The sequence below is a fragment of the Oncorhynchus clarkii genome, chromosome 7, assembly GCF_045791955.1.
Source record: "Oncorhynchus clarkii lewisi isolate Uvic-CL-2024 chromosome 7, UVic_Ocla_1.0, whole genome shotgun sequence".
In the NCBI taxonomy this organism is placed as follows: Eukaryota; Metazoa; Chordata; class Actinopteri; order Salmoniformes; family Salmonidae; genus Oncorhynchus; species Oncorhynchus clarkii.
The window spans coordinates 79,881,234-79,904,742 of NC_092153.1; the positions used below are offsets into that span (position 1 = coordinate 79,881,234).

Here is a 23,509-nt window from a genome sequence, read left to right on the forward strand (position 1 = left end):
TATAGTGTCCTATAGTCTGTCTGTTATTGTCTCATGTAGTCTCTCTTATGGTCTGTTTCACCTTTCCTTTTATTGCCTGATTCACTCTGTTCTCCATGCCCAAACTATACTGTTCTCCATGCCCAAACTATACTGTTCTCCATGCCCAAACTATACTGTTCTCCATGCCCAAACTATACTCTTCTCCATGCCCAAACTATACTGTTCTCCATGCCCAAACTATACTGTTCTCCATGCCCAAACTATACTGTTCTCCATGCCCAAACTGTACTGTTCTCCATGCCCAAACTGTACTGTTCTCCATGCCCAAACTATACTGTTCTCCATGCCCAAACTATACTGTTCTCCATGCCCAAACTATACTGTTCTCCATGCCCAAACTATACTGTTCTCCATGCCCAAACTGTACTGTTCTCCATGCCCAAACTGTACTGTTCTCCATGCCCAAACTGTACTGTTCTCCATGCCCAAACTATACTGTTCTCCATGCCCAAACTGTACTGTTCTCCATGCCCAAACTGTACTGTTCTCCATGCCCAAACTGTACTGTTCTCCATGCCCAAACTGTACTGTTCTCCATGCCCAAACTGTACTGTTCTCCATGCCCAAACTATACTGTTCTCCATGCACAAACTATACTGTTCTCCATGTCCAAACTATACTGTTCTCCATGCCCAAACTGTACTGTTCTCCATGCCCAAACTATACTGTTCTCCATGCCCAAACTGTACTGTTCTCCATGCCCAAACTGTACTGTTCTCCATGCCCAAACTATACTGTTCTCCATGCCCAAACTATACTGTTCTCCATGCCCAAACTGTACTGTTCTCCATGCCCAAACTGTACTGTTCTCCATGCCCAAACTATACTGTTCTCCATGCCCAAACTGTACTGTTCTCCATGCCCAAACTATACTGTTCTCCATGCCCAAACTATACTGTTCTCCATGCCCAAACTATACTGTTCTCCATGCCCAAACTATACTGTTCTCCATGCCCAAACTATACTGTTCTCCATGTCCAAACTATACTGTTCTCCATGCCCAAACTATACTGTTCTCCATGCCCAAACTGTACTGTTCTCCATGCCCAAACTATACTGTTCTCCATGCCCAAACTATACTGTTCTCCATGCCCAAACTATACTGTTCTCCATGCCCAAACTATACTGTTCTCCATGCCCAAACTATACTGTTCTCCATGCCCAAACTATACTGTTCTCCATGCCCAAACTGTATTTTCACTACTGTATGGTGGATACGTAACCAGGCCAGCTCAGTACAGCTTGTTTTGCCTGGACTCAGTATGTTAAAAGGGTGGAAGTGTGTCCTAATTTACCCCATGTTTTTGGTCTTTTTCAATCCCGTTGAGAACATAAGCTAGTACACTGTTTTATCTGTTCAGCCAGTTAGTGGTCCGTTCACAGACCCTCCTAATGCTTCAGCTAGTTTAAAATCCACTTCATCTTCTGTCTTTAGATGTCCCACTGTGGATCGTTAGTAGAGAACTGCTCCGTCAGTCAGCACCAGCCTGTTGTTATAACTAAAGCCCTTTTCTTTATTGAAAGTAGTGACCATCTCTTGTACATTTCTCTGAGTCCTACATTTCTCCAGTCCTGACCACTCCTAGCAGCTGGAGTCTGGACAGTAGAGTGGAGTATATACATTACCTCTCTCCCCTCCAGTCCTGACCACTCCTAGCAGCTGGAGTCTGGACAGTGGAGTGGAGTATATACATTACATCTCTCCCCTCCAGTCCTGACCACTCCTAGCAGCTGGAGTCTGGACAGTAGAGTGGAGTATATACATTACCTCTCTCCCCTCCAGTCCTGACCACTCCTAGCAGCTGGAGTCTGGACAGTAGAGTGGAGTATATACATTACCTCTCTCCCCTCCAGTCCTGACCACTCCTAGTATGAACAGTAGAGTGGAGTATATACTTTACCTCTCTCCCCTCCAGTCCTGACCACTCCTAGCAGCTGGAGTCTGGACAGTGGTACCAGAGAGGTGTTGCCGTTCCTGTCCACCCACGTTGGGAGTGTGATGGCCCCGCCTGTCCCGCCCCGCAGCCTGCCCCACGGTGAGTACAATACATGTGCAACAGAGGGGTTTTTGGTGAACCACATCCCATGATCAGATGGCAGATGGTTCGACCAAAAACTGATCTCTATCAGAATACAGTCGAGTGTTTTTGCGTTGTGTTGTGCCTTACGTTGGCATGCCAACAACAAACACTGGAATAAAGAAGGAAATTACACACATCACAGGGCATATCTTTATTCAACACCCATTATATAGTTACACTGAGGCAGAACACTAATGAAAGGGTTGTTGAGATATTTTTCAATCATCGCTATGTATACAAAAGTATGTGGACACCCCGTCAAATTAGTGGATTTTCGCTATTTCAGCCACCACCCGTTGCTGACAGGGGTATAAAATCGAGCACACCGCCATGCAAACTCCATAGACAAACATCGGCCATAGAATGGCCCAGTACTGAAGAGCTCAGCGACTTTCAGCGTGGCACCGTCATAGGATTGGATGTCACCTTTCCAACAAGTCAGTTTGTCAAATTTCTACCCTGCTAGAGCTGCTACGGTCAATTGTAAGTACTGGTATTGTGAAGTGGAAACGACTAGGTGCAACATCAAGCCGCAAAGTGGTAGGCCACACAAGCTCACAGAACACCTAGCGTGTAAAAAATCATCTGTCCTCGTTTGCAACACTCACTACAAGAGCTGTTCGCTGGGAACTTCATGAAATTGGTTTCCATGGCCGAGCAGCTGCACACAAGCCTAAGATCACCATGTGCAATGCCAAGACTCTGGAGCAGTGGAAATGTGTTAACTTGAGTGATCAATCATGCTTCACCATCTGCAGTGCGACGGACGAATCGGATGCCAGGAAAATGCTACCTGCCCCAATGCATAGTGCCAACTGTAAAGTTTGGTGGAGGAGGATTAATGATCTGTATCTTTTTTTCATGGTTCGTCTAGGCCCCCAAGTTCCATTGAATTGAAATCTTAATGCTACAGCATACATTCTAGGGTTCCAACTTTGTGTGAACAGTGTGGGAAAAATGTCCTGTTTCAGTATGACAATGCCCCCGTGCACAAAGCGAGGTCCATACAGAAATGGTTTGTCGAGATCGGTGTGGAAGAACTTGACTGGCCTGCACGAAGCCCTGACCTCAACCCGATCAAACACCTTTGGGATGAATTTAAATGCAGACTGCGTGCCAGGCCTAATCCCCCAACATCAGTGCCCAACCTCACTAATGCTTTTGTGGCTGAATGGAAGTCCCTGCTGCAATGTTCCAACATCTAGTGGAAAGCCTTCTCAGAAGAGTGGAGGCTGTTATAGCAGCAATGTTCCAACATCTAGTGGAAAGCCTTCCCAGAAGAGTGGAGGCTGTTATAGCAGCAATGTTCCAACATTTAGTGGAAAGCCTTCCCAGAAGAGTGGAGGCTGTTATAGCAGCAATGTTCCAACATCTAGTGGAAAGCCTTCCCAGAAGAGTGGAGGCTGTTATAGCAGCAATGTTCCAACATCTAGTGGAAAGCCTTCCCAGAAGAGTAGAGGCTATTATAGCAGCAAAGGGGGGACCAACTCTATATTAATGACCATGATTTTGAAATGAGATGTTCGACGATCAGGTGTCCACATACTTTTGATCATATAGTGTATTCCCACTATTTCTTAATGTTGGGAATATGGTCCAGTGTTTTTTGGGGTCAAATATTGGTTTGTGTGTAAGTGGTGATTTACTGTATGTGTGTGTATGTGATGTGATGGTAATCATAATAATATGTTGGTAACCATGACATGACCTTTGTGATCAGCACAATGCATCTCTGAGGTCATTAAAGATCCCATGGCACTTATCGTAAGAGTAGGGGTGTTAACCCCGGTGTCCTGGCTAAATTCCCAATCTGGCCCTCAAACCATCACGGTCACCTAATAATCCCCAGTTAACAATTGGCTCATTCATCCCCCTCCTCTCCCCTGTAACTATTCCCCAGGTCGTTGCTGTAAATGAGAATGTGTTCTCTGTCAACTTACCTGTTAAAATAACGGAGAAATATATATATATATATATGTTTTTAAATTAAAGCACTCACAGGTGCATATTGTTTCAATTCCACTGCAACTGTAATGTCAGTGTACTTCATGAATTTAAATGGAATTGAATTTAATTGAATTTAAATGGTTTTGAATTGAATTTAAATGGATTTCAATTGATTTTAAATGGTTTTGAATTTAATTTAAATGGAATTGAATTGAAATGGAATTGAATTGAATTTAAATGGTTTTGAATTGAATTTAAATGGAATTGAATTGAATTTAACTGGAATTGAATTGAATTTAAATGGAATTGAATTGAATTTAAATGGAATTGAATTTAATTTAAATGGAATTCAATTGAATTCAATTGACCCCAACCCTGATTGGCGTTGATGGTGCGGTTTACTGCAATTTGGTGGCATTTTTTGTTTGTTTTATGGGAACATCTGATTCCAATCGAATCCTCAAGGAGTTATTCAACTGTACCCCTTTCCAACGTTGATCTCAGTGTCAGTGTAGCTCTCCTTTATACCTGTATGACTGTTATAGACAACCAGTCCTGTTTCAGCCTGTCCAGTAGTACAGCAAGTTTGGTAGATGCTGATGATGAGCGGCAAGTGAATTAGCCAACAATGCTAATTTAGCATAATTAGTCTATTTAAACGCTATGCACATGTCCTACCTGATTCTATTCCCACCATCTACCCCCCAACCCTGATCCTATCCCCACCATCTACCCCCCAACCCTGATCCTATCCCCACCATCTACCCCCCAACCCTGATCATATCCCCACCATCTACCCATCAACCCTGATCCTATCCCTACCATCTACCCCCCAACCCTGACCCAACCCCACCATCTACCCCCAACCCTGATCTTATCCCCACCATCTACGCCCCAACCCTGATCCTATCCCCACCATCTACCCATCAACCCTGATCCTATCTCTACCCCCCAACCCTGATCTTATCCCCACCATCTACTCCCCAACCCTGATCCTATCCCCACCATCTACCCACCAACCCTGATCCTATCCCCACCATCTACCCCCCAACCCTGATCCTATCCCCACCATCTACCCACCAACCCTGATCCTATCCCCACCATCTACCCCCCAACCCTGATCCTATCCCCACCATCTACCCATCAACCCTGATCCTATCCCTACCATCTACCCCCCAACCCTGACCCAACCCCACCATCTACCCCCCAACCCTGATTTTATCCCCACCATCTACTCCCCAACCCTGATCCTATCCCCACCATCTACCCACCAACCCTGATCCTATCCCCACCATCTACCCCCCAACCCTGATCCTATCCCCACCATCTACCCCCCAACCCTGATCCTATCCCCACCATCTACCCCCCAACCCTGATCCTACCTGATCCTATCCCCACCATCTATCCATCAACCCTGATCCTATCCCTACCATCTACCCACCAACCCTGATCCTATCCCCACCATCTACCCCCCAACCCTGATCCTATCCCCACCATCTACCCCCCAACCCTGATCCTATCCCCACCATCTACCCATCAACCCTGATCCTATCCCCACCATCTACCCCCCAACTCTGATCCTACCTGATCCTATCCCCACCATCTATCCACCAACCCTGATCCTATCCCTACCATCTACCCCCCAACCCTGACCCAACCCCACCATCTACCCCCCAACCCTGATCCTATCCCCACCATCTACCCGCCAACCCTGATCCTATCCCTACCATCTACCCACCAACCCTGACCCAACCCCACCATCTACCCCCCAACCTTGATCCTACCTGTTCCTCTCAAGGGGACTGTTCTGTAGCTTAGTCAGAGGCCTGTTTATCCTTCTCCAGATCTATCTCTTTCTACCCCCCCAGCACCACCACCCCACCCCCCTCTCTCTATGGTTTAGTTCTGTATTTTTCCAACCAACCAATCCGTTGTTCTGTCCTGCTGTGTGTCTCCCTCTATAGGACACTTCTCCATGCACTTTGATGCTTTCCACCACCAGAACAGCGACCTCCCTCCAGCTCTCCCTGCGCGCTCCTCTTTACGAAAGGTACCCTCCTCCCTGACCCGCCCTGGCCTAGTGTAGCCTCCCGTCCTGACCTGTTCAGTCCAGACCTGGGTTCAAGTACTATATTCAAATCCTTTTGAGGATTTTGCTTTAGCCTGACTGAAGTTTGAGATTGCAAATGTTTTCAGTTTTGGTGTCTTACTCATGTAGTGTGTATAGTTTTCATATCAGCCCTCGGGCTTCCAACCTACACATTGTTTCTATTATCAGTATGTGTTTCTATCTGTATTATTGTTTATCACTTGTTTTCTTTGGTGTAAATAAAGTTTAACCATTTTGTTTTAATGAGTTTTGGTCTCAATCAAGCACAGATAAAGCATATGAAGTGATTTCAAATAGTATTTGAACCCATATCTGTTCCAGTTTTGTCCTGTTCCAGTTTTGTCCTGTTCCAGTTTTGTCCTGTTCCAGGTTTGTCTGGCCTGGTCTGTTCCCCCCTCTACTCCAGTCACCTCTCAGACCTTCAGTATCAGTGAGCAGGGCTAAAGGAACACTAGGCTGTAGAGTATTGTAAAACTGTAGAGATGCTTGTTGCTCCGTGTGTGATTGTGTATGTCATGTATTGTATGTGTGACTGTGGTTTTTGACACATTCGTCTTTTTGTTTATTTTTATGAACCCATCCACCATTTTACATATACAATACCAGTCAAAAGTTTGGGCACATCTACTTATTCCAGGGTTTTTCTATATTTCTATTATTTCCTACATTGTAGAATAATAGTGAAGACATCAAAACTATGAAATAACACATACGGAATCAAGTAGTAACCCCCCAAAAAATGTTCAACAAATCAAAATAGATTTTAGTTTCTTCAAAGTAGCCACCCTTTGCCTTGTTGACAGCTTTGCACACACTTGGCATTCTCCCACGTTGTAATCTTCGACCACTAGACGAACATTCTGCTTCTCTGCTCGGAGCCTTTTGAAAGTGGGGTACTGGGCATGTCGTCTGTACTATTTCATGGAGATATTGTTGATTATTAGAGAGCAGGGTGTTCTTCAGATCCCTATCCTGTTGTAACGAGGCCATTTTCATTTTGTTGTGAGTTAGCATAGCTACGATCGGACAGGACCTTCCCTCCGCTCTGCCACTGAAACAGTGAGCCCTTTGAAAATCAATAGTATCCACCTGTTCGTCCGTCATTTTGAGATTAGGTTTCATGAAAACCTTGACTTTTTCCTCCGTTGTCTATTTTAGTTTTTCTCCTCTATTATTCCCATTATAACAATATTATTCTTCCTACTTCTGCACTTCAGAACAAGTCATTCGGCTTTCATTGTTTTTTAGGGAGTCCGCGGTAGTTTTTTTAGGGAGTCCGCGGTAGTTTTTTAGGGAGTCCGCGGTAGTTTTTTTAGGGAGTCCGCGGTAGTTTTTTAGGGAGTCCGCGGTAGTTTTTTAGGGAGTCCGCTGTAGTTTTTTAGGGAGTCCGCGGTAGTTTTTTAGGGAGTCCTCTGTCGTTTTTTTAGGGAGTCCACGCTAGTTTTTTTAGGGAGTCCACGCTAGTTTTTTTAGGGAGTCCTCTGTAGTTTTTTTTAGGGAGTCCACGCTAGTTTGTTTTAGGGAGTCCACGCTAGTTTTTTTAGGGAGTCCTCTGTAGTTTTTTTAGGGAGTCCTCTGTAGTTTTTTTAGGGAGTCCTCTGTCGTTTTTTTAGGGAGTCCACGCTAGTTTTTTTAGGGAATCCTCTGTAGTTTTTTTTAGGGAGTCCACGCTAGTTTGTTTTAGGGAGTCCTCTGTAGTTTTTTTAGGGAGTCCTCTGTAGTTTTTTTAGGGAGTCCACGCTAGTTTTTTTAGGGAATCCTCTGTCGTTTTTTTAGGGAGTCCTCTGTCGTTTTTTTATATCTTGTTTTCCACTCATATTTCTTCCATTTTATTACTGTAATCCATTCCCTGTGTTTAAGGCCTCAACCTCCCCCTGTAGCCCAGGCAATAGATCCAGTTGTTTTAACTTCTCGCCCATACTTGTTATAAAAACCTTCCCCTACAATGTTACATTTGGAATGTTAGACGGTTGCTTCCCTTCAGTTTCTCTCTCAGAGCTCGAGGAAAGCTCTTCTCTTGTTCGCTTCGATTATATCTAATTCTTATTCGAGCATATCAAAAATGTTGATCCATAAATAGTTCAAGGTTCTCTATGTTATCCAGAATGTTTGTTTTCACAGTTATCAGCTAATCCTCAATTTTATAAGATTAATTCATGGGACAAGCTGTGCCTTCCACACTGCAACCCGCTACGTCATCAACCACCTCCTTGACACATTGGTCTTTGAGTTTAGCTTTAGTTTGCTTTATATCTGTGCTTGGTTGTTTTCATCTTGTTTTTACGCCACACAACAAATGGGCAATGCAAATCAGTATGTCTGTCATAAGAGTAACCCTTTGTCCCATTGTTTTCCTCCACAGTCAGCCTTGCACCCTATACCTGCCTCGCCCACCAGTCCCCAGTCCCAGTCCGGCCTGGATGGCAGTAACTCTACCCTCTCTGGTAGTGCCTCCTCCGGCGTCTCCTCCCTGAGCGAGAGCAACTTCATGGGCCAGTCATGTTCCACCGAGTCCCACGGAACAACCAGACACCCAGCAGATGCCCTGGACACGGTCTCCGTCACCCCCAGCATGGCACAGTCTACCTGGGCCACGGACGGAGAGGACCTGGGCATGGACTCCCCCTCTGGTTCCTACCTGCCTGTGCGCTACAGTGTTTCTGAGTCAGAGATCCTGGATGGCTCCAAGCCCCCTCCCTGTCGTAGCCACTCCTCCCCTGGGGTGATCACCCCGCTCATCACCAATATCGTGGTTCCAATCAGCCCCGTCCTCCCAGAGGCCCATACCCTTAACATCCAGAACCTGCCCCACTACCGCCACCAGCCTCCGCCTGCCCTGCCCCCCAAGCCCTACCTGAGAGAGGGGTGTATTCCTGAGGAGGAGGGGTGTATACCAGCCAGGCCCATGCCCATGCCACGCAAGATCTCTCAGCCTCTCATCACCTCTAAGGAAGAGCAGGCCAAAGTGGCGTGGGAGCACGGCATCGCCGAAGAGTGAAGAGGAGGCCTGGGGGTGTATTCAGACAGTGATGTGAAACATTCTGAACATTCCAGATAGAAATAGATTAGATAGAGCGGACGCACATGATTTCCCCTTATTCTTTCTGACAGACAATCATATATGTTCTACATTAAATATATTTCTATCTGAATGTTCTGTAATGTTACATTCTCCTGAACTGGCACTTGGTTGGTCGAGGCATGGTTGGTCGAGACATGGTTGGTCGAGGCATGGTTGTTCGAGGCATGCCCATTGGGACAGTGACACATTTTTTGTTGTTTTGGCTCTGTAGTCCAGCACTTTGGATTGAAAATGATACAATGACTACGAGGTTAAAGTAAACTGTGCTTACAGCACTCAATGTACACAATCTCCCCATTTTAAGGGACTCAAAGTATTGGGACAAATTCACATATATTTATTTTAAAGTAGTAACAAGTTAAGTATTTGGTCCCATGTTCTGGTTACATCAAGTTTGGTGACAAATATGTTGCATGCATTTGCTGTTTGTTTTTGGTTTTGTTTCAGATTATTTTGTGCCCAATATAAATGAATGGTAAATAATATATTGTGTTTTATTGTAAATAAGAATAGAACATGTTTCTAAACACTTCTACATTCATGTGGATTCGACCATGACTACGGATAATCCTGAATGAATCGTGAATAATGACGAGTGAGAAAGTTACAGATGCACAAATATCACCCACCCACCACCACCACCACACCTGCCTAACCTCCCCTGTTATTGTAATGGTGATTGTAAAATAAGAATTTGTTCTTAACTGACTTGCCTTGTTAAAGGTAAGTCAAAGGTAAAGGTAAAGATAAAGGTAAAAAATAAAGATAAAGGTTAAATAAAATACAATTAAAATAAAAAATGTTTTGCAGAAAATAGTCAATAATTAAATATTTTGTTATAGTTAAGAACAAATTGTCATCCAATAGACTTTGATTAAATTACCAATATCCCCATCCACGTGGAAATCCTGCAAGAGTTCTATGAAGGCCAATTAGATGATGGTCTGATCACAGTCAGTCTCCTGTTAATATTTGTTTTACTTTTGATGCCAGCAAAATAAGAATGTGTTCTTAACTGATTTGCCTAATTAAATAAAGGTTAAATAAAGATTAATTCAAGACTGTCCATAATCATGGTAACATCCACATGAATGTAGAAGTGTTTAGAAACATAATCTAATCTTATTTACAATGTGTGACTCCAAAATGACACAATACATCATTTACCATTCATTTCTATACGAATATGGTACCAAATATTAAACTTTGGACTACTTCAATCAATTCACATATAAGTGAATTTGTCCCAATACTTTCGGTCCACTAAAATGGAGAGAACTATGTACAAAAACTGCTGTAATTTGTAAAACGGTTCAACCGATATGGATGAAAATACCCTCAAATGAAAGCTGACAGTCTGCACTTTAACCTCATGGTCATTGTATCATTTGAAATGCAAAGTGCTGGAGTACAGAGACAAAACAACAACAACAAATGTCACTCCCCTAATACTTTTGGAGCTCACTGTAGTTTACATGTTGTTAACAATTTAAGCCAACCCTGTCTGTTTTGCCCCATAGTTACGCACAAATCGGTTTTGTTGCTAAACAACCAACGTGTGTGTGTGTGTGTGTGTGTGTGTGTGGTATGGGGCTCAGTCTTTTCATTTGAATGTCCTTTCTCTAAATTGTCTCACGTATTACTTACACAGACCTTTTGGAAACATTTGAATCTGTACAGTAATTCTAATTTATTGATAGTTCAGGTCCACATGCAGGTTCCAAATCATTGCACAAAGGGAAAACATGGATTTATGAACCAATTGCCAGACATTTAATTCATTTAGTTAATTGAAGCAAAGCTGGGATAGAGTAAAGCTCGCTAGACCATGACCTATGACCTTTTTCAGTTTTAGAGAAGCAGCACTTTAGCACTTAGTTCTGCAGCGCCAAAACCCACTAGTTTTATTCTACTCACACTTGTATTGTATGAAGAAATGAAGATTAAGTTAAGGTTAAGTAGATTCTTGGGTTGTATTGGGCTTCGGATAGATTAGTATTATTGTTGAGGTGTGGTAGTCTTTATATTATGATTGTTTATTAATTAACTTACCTTTTATAGGGCACTAAAGTGGTTTTGGTTTAATAATAATAAACTCAGCGATGCAACTAGCTGAGAGAGAGAGAGAGAGAGAGAGAGAGAGAGAGAGAGAGAGAGAGAGAGAGAGAGAGAGAGAGAGAGAGAGAGAGAGAGAGAGAGAGAGAGAGAGAGAGAGAGAGAGAGAGAGAGAGAGAGAGAGAGAGAGAGAGAGAGAGAGAAATCAGAACAGATCACGCCTCTTGATAAACACACACTTCCTCCTCCTTGCGAGGAGGAGGAATTGCCTCGACAGACAGACAGTAAGAGGCTTAAATAGTGTTGTAATGCTTCGTAACACAGTCGTCCTCTTTTATAGCTGTGCCAGATCACTCAGCCACTAGAAAGACGTATTATCCATTATGGGAATAACTGCCTGGCTGGTGAATGCAAGCCATTTCAAAGATGTCACGTTGCAGTCTTAGAGGCTGCTCAAGTCTTTACCATTATGGTTTATGGGAATAACTGCCTGGCTGGTGAATGCAAGCCATTTCAAAGATGTCACGTTGCAGTCTTAGACGCTGCTCAAGTCTTTATTTTGGGTTGGTTGGTTTATTAAAAGGTCATTTTCTGTTCAGTTGGCAGTATGTTACACACTACAGTACAAAGAAAAGTATATTTTTAGAGGAGATTAAAAAATGTGCAAGTTTATTATTATGTGTAGTTAAATAATGATATATAGTATATTAATATTATATTATTTATACATGAATCCCTATATCACGGATTGACTGAGGTGAATCGATAACTTGATGATGACTATGTAAAAACAGAACAATATGCAAGATAAGACGAGGGCATTAAAGCCACTGTAGCTGCTTAGTGATGTGCACTCGTATCTGGGAAGACATGAACATTGGAATAACATCATTTAGATGGATGATATTTATAGAAAAAAACGATTATTATGATTGTGTGATTTGTTGAAGTTTTTTATTTGGTAGTTTTATGTGTGCATGTTCCATTCTGTGAAATAAGTGATTTAACCCTGGCTAGTACTGCCCACTGGACTACCTGACGCATGCTAGGAGCAGAGAATAGACTGAACTATATATGTATTGACTGATCAGTGCTGATCACAATGTACAGCTGATTCTGCTTTTAGATGTCTGTATGCATCCTCCCTCCCTGCCTCCTTCGAGAGACACTCCAATGACTATCTCCTGTATCTGCCTTGTGTTCTGATATGCTTTGTGACAACACTGCTGGTGCTTCACAGACACAGATCCTGGATCAGAGCCTGCTCCACATCCAATTCCTTTCTTCTTCCAGCTTGTTGTTCAGATGTTGTGTCTGTCTTTCTCTGTCTGTCTGTCTGTCTGTCTGTCTGTCTGTCTGTCTGTCTGTCTGTCTGTCTGTCTGTCTGTCTGTGTCTCTCTCTCTTTCTGTCTGTCTCTCTCTTTCTGTCTCTCTCTCTCTCTCTCTCTCAATACAGTAGGCCTAAGGTCTGTTGTTTTGGATAGTTGAAAGGGGAGATTTGATAACCATGAAGTGGGGTATTTGTTTCTCATTATTTATAAGACTGTCTTTCTCTCACCTGTGTAAATACATTTGTTGTTTTTTAAAATGTTATTAACATTATTGTATATCATTACCATAGTAGAACATGTTGGACTTGTAGCTGATAGAGATACGACAGCTTCCATTGACCATTTACCTTTTTCAAGAGGCATTATTATTAACGAGACGGTTACAGGAAGTGTGTGTTTCTCTGTGTGTGTGTGTGTGTGTGTTTCTTTGTGTGTGTGTGTGTGTGTGTTTCTCTGTGTGTGTGTGTGTGTGTGTGTGTTTCTCTGTGTGTGTGTGTGTGTGTGTGTGTGTGTGTGTGTTTCTCTGTGTGTGTGTGTGTGTGTGTGTGCGCGTGTGTGTTTCTGTGTGTGCGCGTGTGTTTCTGTGTGTGTGTGTGTGTGTGTATGTTTCTGTGTGTGTGTTTCTCTGTGTGTGTGTGTGTGTGTGTGTGTGTGTGTGTGTGTGTGTGTGTGTGTGTGTGTGTGTGTGTGTGTGTGTGTGTGTGTGTGTGTGTGTGTGTGTGTGTGTGTGTGTGTGTGTGTGTGTGTGTAGATACTGTAGACCGGCTTCAATTCTACCATCCGATCTTGAGAACATTTTCTTATTTGTATTTTCTTTTTGACGGTGGCTCTCATGTCCTAATGTTCTCCTTCACAGTGGGGGGGGGGGGTTCCATCCTGTACTTTCCCCTCGTCTCAGAAGGGACATGGCTACATACAGTATAGACTACTCTAAGTAATGGGGGTATAGGTGCAGGCCTCCTTATGTAGAAGGACTTTTATTTTGAAGTGAATCGACTGAATTTAATTTATTTTCTAATGTTTATACGTAGCTAGTAGAGAACGTATATGATATCGGAACACGTGATATAACACTTGAAACATGGCAAAAGCAATGTCACACAATACTACTGTCCTGTCTATGGCTGTTTCGTGTCCGTTATGTGATGATTGTACTCTTTGTGATGATGGAACTCAAGCTCAAGAGAAGGAAGTGTTGAAAATGCACCTGGAAGGTTATCCATTGTCCTGTGAGAAGGACTTACACACACACATATACACACACACACAAACACCAGCTGGCTTCCTTCCAGGTTCGGACAGACCGAGGGGGAACCTGTAATGAGGTGGGATACTTGATTGAATCCCCTAAGAGCAGTCAAACTTAATCAGCCCCCTCACATAGTCTAGTCGGCAAATAGGTGCACTCACTCTCCCACTGCCCCTTAAATGACAACCTATTCCCTATGATGTGTGCTACTTTTGACCAGAGCCTATAGAGCTGTAGTCCCCTACTGTAGTCCCCTACTTTTGACCAGGGTCCCCTCGTTGGCAGGGCTCACCCACTTTCACCTTCTGGCCTGCCACTCCTGATCTACTAAGATGAATCATCAGTCTAAGTGTAAGAGGATTGAAGAGTTGGAGGATGTGATATGAGAGGAGAAAATATGGGCTTCTGATAATAGAGGACTACTGGGGTATGCAAATAATATACATGACAAGGTCAAAAAACCTTGGGACACTACCGCAAACTGGTTGAATGATATGATGGATGTGTGGTGTGGAGAAGTGGTTTTATTTGAGCGGGTGTTCGTGGCTAACGCAAACCGCTGTAACACTTAGCTATCAGTTACGATAGGCAGCTGTATCTCTATGAGCTGTGTTGCTGAACTTTTCAAATCACAAATGTAAATAATTGAAAGATAATAATAGCATACTTTCATTCATTATTATTTTATCTCAATAAGATCAGAGGATATGAAGAAGGAACATGTTATGCATATGACCTATGACTTATGCAGTCTCTCAATGTATTTGATTTATTTCTATAAATACACACACATATATATACACAGTGGGGCAAAAAAAGTATTTAGTCAGCCACCAATTGTGCAAGTTCTCCCACTTAAAAAGATGAGAGAGGCCTGTAATTTTCCTCATAGGTACACTTCAACTATGACAGATAATAGACATACAGAAAACGTTTGACCTCTGTCATTGCCAACAAAGGGTATATAACAAAGTATTGAGATAAACTTTTGTTATTGACCAAATACTTATTTTCCACCATCATTTGTAAATAAATTCATTAAAAATCCTACTATGTGATTTTCTGAATTTTTTTTATTCTCATTTTGTCTGTCATAGTTGGAGTGTACCTATGATGAAAATGACAGGCCTCTCTCATCTTTTTAAGTGGGAGAACTTGCACAATTGGTGGCTGACTAAATAATTTTTTGCCCCACTGTATATATATACTGAACAAAAATATGAACGCAACATGCAACAATTTCAAAGCTTTTGCTGCATTACAGTTCATACAAGGAAATGTGTCAACTTAAATTCATTAGGCCCTAATCTATGGAGTTTAGATGACTGGGCAGGGGTGCAGCCATGGGTGGGCCTGGGAGGACATAGGCCCACTCACTTGGCAGTCAGACCCTCCCACTGGGGAACCAGGCCAAGCCAATCAAAATAAGTTTTCCCCCACAAAATTGCTTTATTACAGACAGAAATAGTCCTCAACAACAGTGGAGGCAGCTTGGCACCTGTGTAATGATCATGCTGTTTAATCAGCTTCTTGATATGCCACGCCTGTCAGGTGGATGGATTATCTTGGCAAAGGATAAATGCTCACTAACATGGATGTAAACATATTTGTGAACAAAATTAGAGAAATCAGCTTATGCTAAATGTCTAGGATTTTTTATTTCAGCTCATGAAACATGGGACCAACACTTTACATGTTGCATTTATTTTTTTTGTTCAGTAGAAATTCCATTATTGTTTTCTACTCAAACAATTATTCCATACACACTTGACTTTCAAACACACACATTACAATTGATTTGTGTCTAGTATATTGAGTATATCCAGCAGAATGACACACTGTTCTGGGAACTGGGTACAGAGTGTTTGATTATGTGTAGCCTATCATTTAATATGACTAAACGGTTGTTCAGTCTTACTTTGTGGCAAGTCAGGGCCAATGTAAAATAAAAGTTAAATAAAAAAATGGAGACAGTTGAGTGGAGTAGGAAGCAAGAACGGAACTCATGAAAGTGTTTATTTTTTCAGTTGTATGTAAATATAGAAAACTGCAGTAGGATCTAGGTTGGGGGGGTACAATGGCGGCACAAGTTGCAAATGAGGCATACAAATGGGGGTACAAAACATTTCTGAAATCATTTCAGGTCTTTACCTCCAGACCACCTTGTCAGGCTCTTCTCTATTGTCTTTAAATAACCATGACAACACGGTGTATTTATAAGGCTACAAAAGGGCAAACCATGTAAAGATTGTGATTATTAATTTGTCTGCCTTGTACTTTCTGATGTAAATGTGTTTTTAAAACATAGAAAAACTAGACAAAAACATACAAAAAACGTGACTTATTTCACTTTGCCTAATTATTTTGATGATTATTTTTGTGTGTTTTGCATCAATTCTGGACAGTTAGCGAGATACGTTCTACTTCTGTCACTCTTACGGAATACAAAACCTTTCATTACTCTAAAAGTAATTTATTGTATATAATGTGTTAGCATGAATCAACTGTGATGTGGATTTTAGATGTAAATACATACACACTTTTTTTCCTACTCACTTCAACTACTGTGATGTGGAATTTATTAATTATTATTAATGCCTAACATTAAATATCATGTTTTATTGACTCACTGCTGCTTCCAACTTGTCATTATTTATCAGTTGCTATAGTGATGGGAAAATACACAACTAGGTCATTATCCTAGCATTTGCTTATACTGAAAATGTATTTTTTTATTTTACCATTATTTAACTAGGCAAGTCAGTTAAGAACAAACTCTTATTTTCAGTGACGGCCTAGGAACAGTGGGTTAACTGCCTTGGTCAGGGGCAGAACGACAGATTTGTACCTTGTCAGCTCAGGGGTTTGAACTTGCAACCTTCCGGTTACTAGTCTGCGCTCTAACCACTAGGCTACCCTGCCACCTCTACACTCTAACCACTAGGCTACCCTGCCGCCTCTACTCTCTAACCACTAGGCTACCCTGCCACCTCCACACTCTAACCACTAGGCTACCCTGCCGCCTCTACTCTCTAACCACTAGGCTACCCTGCCACCTCCACACTCTAACCACTAGGCTACCCTGCCGCCTCTACTCTCTAACCACTAGGCTACCCTGCTACCTCTACTCTCTAACCACTAGGCTACCCTGCCACCTCTACTCTCTAACCACTAGGCTACCCTGCCACCTCTACTCTCTAACCACTAGGCTACCCTGCTACCTCTACACTCTAACCACTAGGCTACCCTGCTACCTCTACACTCTAACCACTAGGCTACCCTGCTACCTCTACACTCTAACCACTAGGCTACCCTGCCACCTCTACACTCTAACCACTAGGCTACCCTGCCGCCTCTACTCTCTAACCACTAGGCTACCCTGCCGCCTCTACTCTCTAACCACTAGGCTACCCTGCCTCCTCTAAACTCTAACCACTAGGCTACCCTGCCACCTCTACTCTCTAACCACTAGGCTACCCTGCCACCTCTACTCTCTAACCACTAGGCTACCCTGCCACCTCTACACTCTAACCACTAGGCTACCCTGCCGCCTCTACTCTCTAACCACTAGGCTACCCTGCCACCTCTACACTCTAACCACTAGGCTACCCTGCCGCCTCTACTCTCTAACCACTAGGCTACCCTGCCGCCTCTACTCTCTAACCACTAGGCTACCCTGCCGCCTCTACTCTCTAACCACTAGGCTACCCTGCCGCCTCTACACTCTAACCACTAGGCTACCCTGCCACCCCATCTTATTCAACATCATTTACAACTACTTTTGTTTGGATTTCAATTTAGCTAAACTTCTACATTGCTAAGGTAATTTGATATGCTGTTTAGTACCACCACTGATTTTTACAACACAGGATAAACCACAGCCTGTTGTTTCCAATGGGAGCAAATGAATCATAGTGGACAGAAGAGGCAAGGAGGTGAGAAGAGCCAAGCACGAGTTAGCGACATCCTAATGGCGCGTTCCAGCTAGTATTTTGTATAGTTTCGTTAGAAGTGCGAGTGTGCAATGACTCAATTCGCCCTCGCACGACTAAACAACTTTAGATATTTTAGCAAAGGGTAAAGTCTACAAAACTTAGTCCAATCTGTTCAGCAAAATATGATTGTTTAGGGAACAGAAAACTGTATTGATATCAGATGTTTCATCTATGACAAATATTGCAGAATGTCGGCCCAGTTCCATGTCGCTTCGAACTCTCCCACTGCCGGCCACTGGTTTTCCTCTCCTCGCCATATTTGGTGGGGAGTGGAAATTAAACCGGACTCTTCAGATGTATACATCCGGTGAAACATCTCGCTCCTTGTCAATTCAATTCAAGGGGCTTTATTGGAATGGGAAACATATGTTAACATTGCCAAAGCAAATGAAGTAGATAATAAACACAAGTGATATAAACAATAAACTGAACAGTAAACATTACACTCACAACAGTACCAAAGGAATAAAGACATTACAAATGTCATATTATGTATATATAGAGTGTTGTAAAGATGTACAAATGGTTAAAGTACAAAAGGGAAAATAAATAAGCATAAATATGGGTTGTATTTATAATGTTGTTTGTTCTTCACTGGTTGCCCTTTTCTTGTGGCAACAGGTCAGAAATCTTGCTGCTGTGATGGCACACTGTGGTATTTCACTCAGTAGATATTGGGAGTTTATCAAAATCGGGTTTCCCTGTTCTGTCTGTGATACAGGGACGAAGACACAGCTTGTGGCGCGTTCAATGGCTAGCCGGAACCAGGAAAACTCTAAAATATCTTACTTGCTGACAGGTTGACTGCGGCACGTGAATAACGACAACCAGTTCGCAACTACAACCTAGTTCCGACTAGTATTTGAACGCAGCATAAATGTGTGGTTGCCTTATTTACACCAACATCTTGTGAAACAGCCTAAACCAGAGAGGAGACCATATTATTGTGCTTTCTATTATATTACCTGTATTAAATCATATTATATAAATGTACACAGGCAGCATTATCCCAATGAATAAAGAGCAGTCACTTTCTGTTCTATGCCCGATGTTTCTACCGGAAATGATCAGATATGACCGTCAACAGAGAGGGAGAGGCCAAACGAAAGGTTTCATTCTCGTCAAAATCGGTCCAACATAAAACCAATGCGTTTCTATGGGCGTATTTTGAACCTTTTCGTCTGCATTTTCGCCTTTGGGAAGACACCCATTGTTAGGGTGGAGACATGAGCATCTCGTCATTATACATAGATCTCTGCTTTAAATTAACATACAGAGCTCTAATCCAATCGCATGGCGCCAACTGGACGATGTCCCCGGAACGAAGAGCAGGTACCCAAACAGAGAAATGTGCGTGGAACGTTTCAGGAAACAAACCAATCGCGTTCTAGAAAGTAAAATGAGAACCAATGGGAATGCTGCATAGGTTTACGTGTTTAGCAGGAAGCTTCGCAGAATCAGGACATTGCGTGCTCACTTTACCGGTGTCGACTCTGGAGGCTCATGTGTAGCTGTCATTTGTAGCTTAATAGTTTTGTGTCGTTACGTTTACATCTAACTAGCTAAAAATAGAATACGTTATTCATCGTAAAATGTTGTGTTTGAGTAGTTTGTCGGTCGCCCTCGCGGCGCTAGCGTTGGTACCGAGTTTTAGCGACGCTTTGAAAGATGGGGAGTGTGAAGGTGGGTTGGTTTGTCTTTATATATATATATATAAAATCACACGTCACTGTAACTATGGATATAGCTATGTTATGTTATGGCAACGTATGTTGTGAAACCTATGACTGATAATTCATGGAGCTGTACAACCATCTTCATCAAATGGATTTTGTCTTGCTAGATACAAAAGCTAAGATATATTTTCAATGTGTTCTCTTGAATTTAAGTGTTTGTTTTTAAAAGTGTTGTAGTTTGCTGTATCTGGCTAGCTTAGCTAGTACTTGTCAATGAAGAGTCATATAGCTAATTGCTCATCAAAGCCTTGCCTTGTGCCACAGGCAAGTATTTCTTAAAAAAAAAAAAATATTCATGCTTTTTCTTTCTTTGACCAGATAAGTCAGTTAAATTGCTGCATGTGGTTTCAGTTGGTGAGATAATGTGCTTATTGAGTCCTTCAAGTTATTTTTCTTATCTTAGATGTGATGGCTGATTATACTTAAAAATATTTGGTCAGGCTTATCCATACGTATCATAACATAGACTGACCAGAACATAATTCATAGGTTTGTAGGCCTAAATCCTGGTGTCACCCATATATATGTCCACAACAACTGGAGTTATGTATTTCTGGTATAGATTATCATTAGATTAAATGTTTAAATGTTATCATAAATTTAGCTAGTCTATAAGGTAATGGATAAGTCCTGATGTGTCACCACTTTACAATCGTACCGATGGCTGCCTTGTTATTTTGCCTTTCAGTGTGTGTGAGCTTCCTGGGTCGGTTCTACCAGTCATTGCAAGACAATCATGTTAAATTCACCAGCGCAGACATCGAGAAGGACCTCGTCAAAACCTGCAAAGATGCCAAGGGCAAGGAAAACCGCTTTGTAAGTGATTTAGGCTAATCTTCTTTTTTGTTTAATGGAAGTCGATTTAAGTAGTTACATTGTGTCCTATCCAGATTATCCACTGGGTTTGTTGATTCATTGCTGTTCTTTTTCTTCCTACTGTACCCTAGTGTTACTACATTGGTGGAACAAATGATGCAGCCACCAAAATCCTCAACGAAATCTCCAAGCCCCTGAGCTACCACACACCAGTGGACAAGATCTGTGAGAAACTAAAGAAGAAGGACAGTCAGATCTGTGAACTGAAATATGGTAAAAAAAAAAATTAAAAAGTATTGTCACATACACTGGATAAGTGAAGTGTTATTTTAGAGGGTCAGCCATAGCAGAGTGCCCCTGTAGCAAATTAGGCTTAAGTGCCTTGCTCAAAGGGACATCACCAGATTTTTCACCTTGTCTGTGCGATTATTCAAACCTGGCTCAAGGCTCGAACCACTAGGCTACCTGCCTCCCAGGTGGACCCATCTCACATTACCTAGTATGCGGCTTGGGTATTCGAACCAGCTATCTTTCTGTTACTGCCACAATGCTCTAACCGCTAGTATGCAGGCCGTTGAAGAACTGGGACATTTTCAGCTTCCAGGAATTGTGTACAGATCTTTGCCAAATTCTCTAAAACGACTGTACACTGTACATTCCACAAGCATTGCCTTTTTCACTTCGTAGCTGTGTAACCCAAAACCTAAGTTGCATTGTGATTGGACAAAAGCAATGACTGTACAGCCCCTCCCTAGAACGTATTATTGGAGAAATTAACATTGGAAATTAACATAACGCATGGAACATTTTCAGTGATATTTTATTTCAGCTCTCGAAACATGGGACCAACACACAACGTGTTGCATTTGATATTTTAGTTCAGTGTAGAAAATGTTTGTATCCAGAGCGACTTGAGTATATACATCTTTCTTCCAGGTCCCCCGTGGGAATCGAACCCACAACTCTGGCATTACAAACACTGTGCTATACCTACTGAGCCACACGGGATATTTCTACTATTACCTGTTTTCTCCATTGTTACTTCCCATAGTTTTAGTCTCGTGAGACTACTACAAAAACGTTTAGCCAATATTGTTCTTTACAGCATTCACAATTCCAGTGGCTAATTGTTTGTGGCTCATAGTCTAAACACGCTGGTGTATGCAGGCAGGGTTTGGACCTATATTGTACAATCTATTTACAGTATGTACACAAACGGACCAGGACCTATTTTGAACGTCACTACCGTATCCATGGCCTGTCTGTGGAGGTTCGTGTGGGACTGTTTTCCCTGGCAGTGAAACGTGATCCTTCTCGCTCTATATAGAAGGTGGAAACTGCCTCTGCATTCTGTATGCTCCCATGCTGTCAGTAAATCACATTGGAGCATAGAATAGTGTTCAGTCTCTTGACCTTTTTTTATTGATTGGTTTTTATATCAAACGGGTGTCACTGTGCTTGCTTACTGCTACTCCATCTTGAATCCTCTGCCGCATAGACTTGACCACCTTCCTGAAACCCTCTTAGCCAGTTACACCACCGAAAAGCTAGCAGTTTGGCGTAGCGGGTGGTGAGGTTTAAAGCTTAGGAGTGAGGTTACGAATCCAACTCCGTTACACTGTAATCTTTACCTCCCCTTTCCTGCAGACAAACAGGTGGATCTGAGCACAGTGGACCTGAAGAAGCTGAAGGTGAAGGACTTAAAGAAGATCCTGGAGGAGTGGGGAGAGTCGTGTAAAGGCTGCGCGGAAAAGTCTGACTTCATCCGCAAGATCAATGAACTCATGCCCAAGTACGCCCCCAACGCAGCCCAAGCAAGGACTGATCTGTAACAGAATGGAGGGGAAGAGGGGATTCAGACCTGGGTTTGTGTTCAGTGTTTCGGAGTAGGAGTGCTGATCTAGGATCCGTTTAGCCTTTTTTTACATCATAATGGATGAGAAATGGTGGGACCCACCTGATCCTAGGTCACGCTTCAACTTTGACACCCTGTGTCCCAAATAGTACCCTATTCTCCTATATAGTGCACTACTTTTGACCGGAGCTCTGGGTCCTGGTCAGAAATAGTGAACCAAGTAGGGAATAGGGTGCCATTTGGGGGGGATACTTTGTCACTAGGGGCCATGGTGGCCCTGAGGTTATTTTGTGGTGTGAAATGTTCGCTGTGCGGTATATGAACCACCCGACAGTCTGTACATGCCCTTTAGTTTTTTTTTTTGAAGGGATAGACTTTATTATTTGACTTTAATTATTAACGGTTTAATAAAATAGAACAGGGATGGACAAGCTTTTAGGCAGAGAGTCCTAGACAGTGTGGATGCAGGGATTTTATTCCAGGCAAGCAGTAAGTAAAGTTCCTGATTCTACTAATCAGTTTGCAAATCGAGACCTTGAGTTGTGATACTGTGGTGTGACACTGCTTGGCTAGAACAAGTACCTGCACCCATACTGTCCCTAAACCTCTCTCGATAAGGGTGGCCACCCCGGAAAGGAAATAGAATTTAAGATGGAGGGGGAAAAGAAATGAGAAGACAACTTGAAAGGAATTTGTGCTGTTCTTTCACACTGAACCTTTCATGTAAGACCTAGTGTTTGTTACAACTGTGCTCTACTTTTTCATTAAAATATGAAAACCCAGTGTCAAGTGCCATGATCAGATGTATATCTAATTTTGTATGAATACTTGAATACACCAACTGAGTTATCTGGCTTAACTACATTACCAAAGCTTATGACTCAGCTTTTTTTTCCTGAATGTGACTGCCCAGGGAGCTTCTGAAGAACTGCATAAACATATTTCACTAATGGGAGGCATGCAATGTCATTAATGTATGACTAATATAGGGAACTTCGTCTGACTTTTTCCTCGGATGCAGGGTCATTTCTACTGAGCTATCTGATTGTCTTTGTGAATCAATGTCACCTATTGCGAGTCTATTCCAGTAGGTTTGCGTGTTGACAATGTGAAACATGATATTTTGCAGTGTGTATGTACTGTTGTCATTAGAAATACACGCACCATTTATTTCACGTTGGCACTGTATACGTTTCCACGATACAGTTTA

At 42.4% G+C, this 23,509-nt stretch overlaps 2 protein-coding genes across 6 annotated transcripts in view; both read left to right on the forward strand.

The window, feature by feature from the left end:
* Nucleotides 1-11,410, forward strand: part of LOC139413900 (dedicator of cytokinesis 3) — a 418,571-nt gene extending 407,161 nt beyond the window's left edge. For 3 of the 5 annotated variants that reach the window (XM_071161746.1, XM_071161744.1, XM_071161747.1), the window contains 3 exons: nucleotides 1,959-2,078; nucleotides 6,035-6,120; nucleotides 8,543-9,636. In XM_071161746.1, the coding sequence (XP_071017847.1) occupies nucleotides 1,959-2,078; nucleotides 6,035-6,120; nucleotides 8,543-9,178 (842 nt within the window). In that variant the 3' untranslated portion in view covers nucleotides 9,179-9,636. Of the gene's footprint in view, nucleotides 1-1,958; nucleotides 2,079-6,034; nucleotides 6,121-8,542 lie in introns of all 5 variants that reach the window. The other 2 variants (XR_011634841.1, XR_011634842.1) reach the window with 1 other exon arrangement.
* Nucleotides 11,411-19,343: 7,933 nt separating this feature from the next.
* LOC139413901 (mesencephalic astrocyte-derived neurotrophic factor) lies at nucleotides 19,344-23,081 on the forward strand. The gene is made up of 4 exons (XM_071161748.1): nucleotides 19,344-19,575; nucleotides 20,317-20,444; nucleotides 20,576-20,717; nucleotides 22,092-23,081. Exons 1-4 carry the CDS (start codon nucleotides 19,485-19,487, stop codon nucleotides 22,274-22,276), a joined length of 546 nt encoding a protein of 181 aa, XP_071017849.1. The 5' UTR covers nucleotides 19,344-19,484; the 3' UTR covers nucleotides 22,277-23,081.
* Nucleotides 23,082-23,509: the final 428 nt, after the last annotated feature.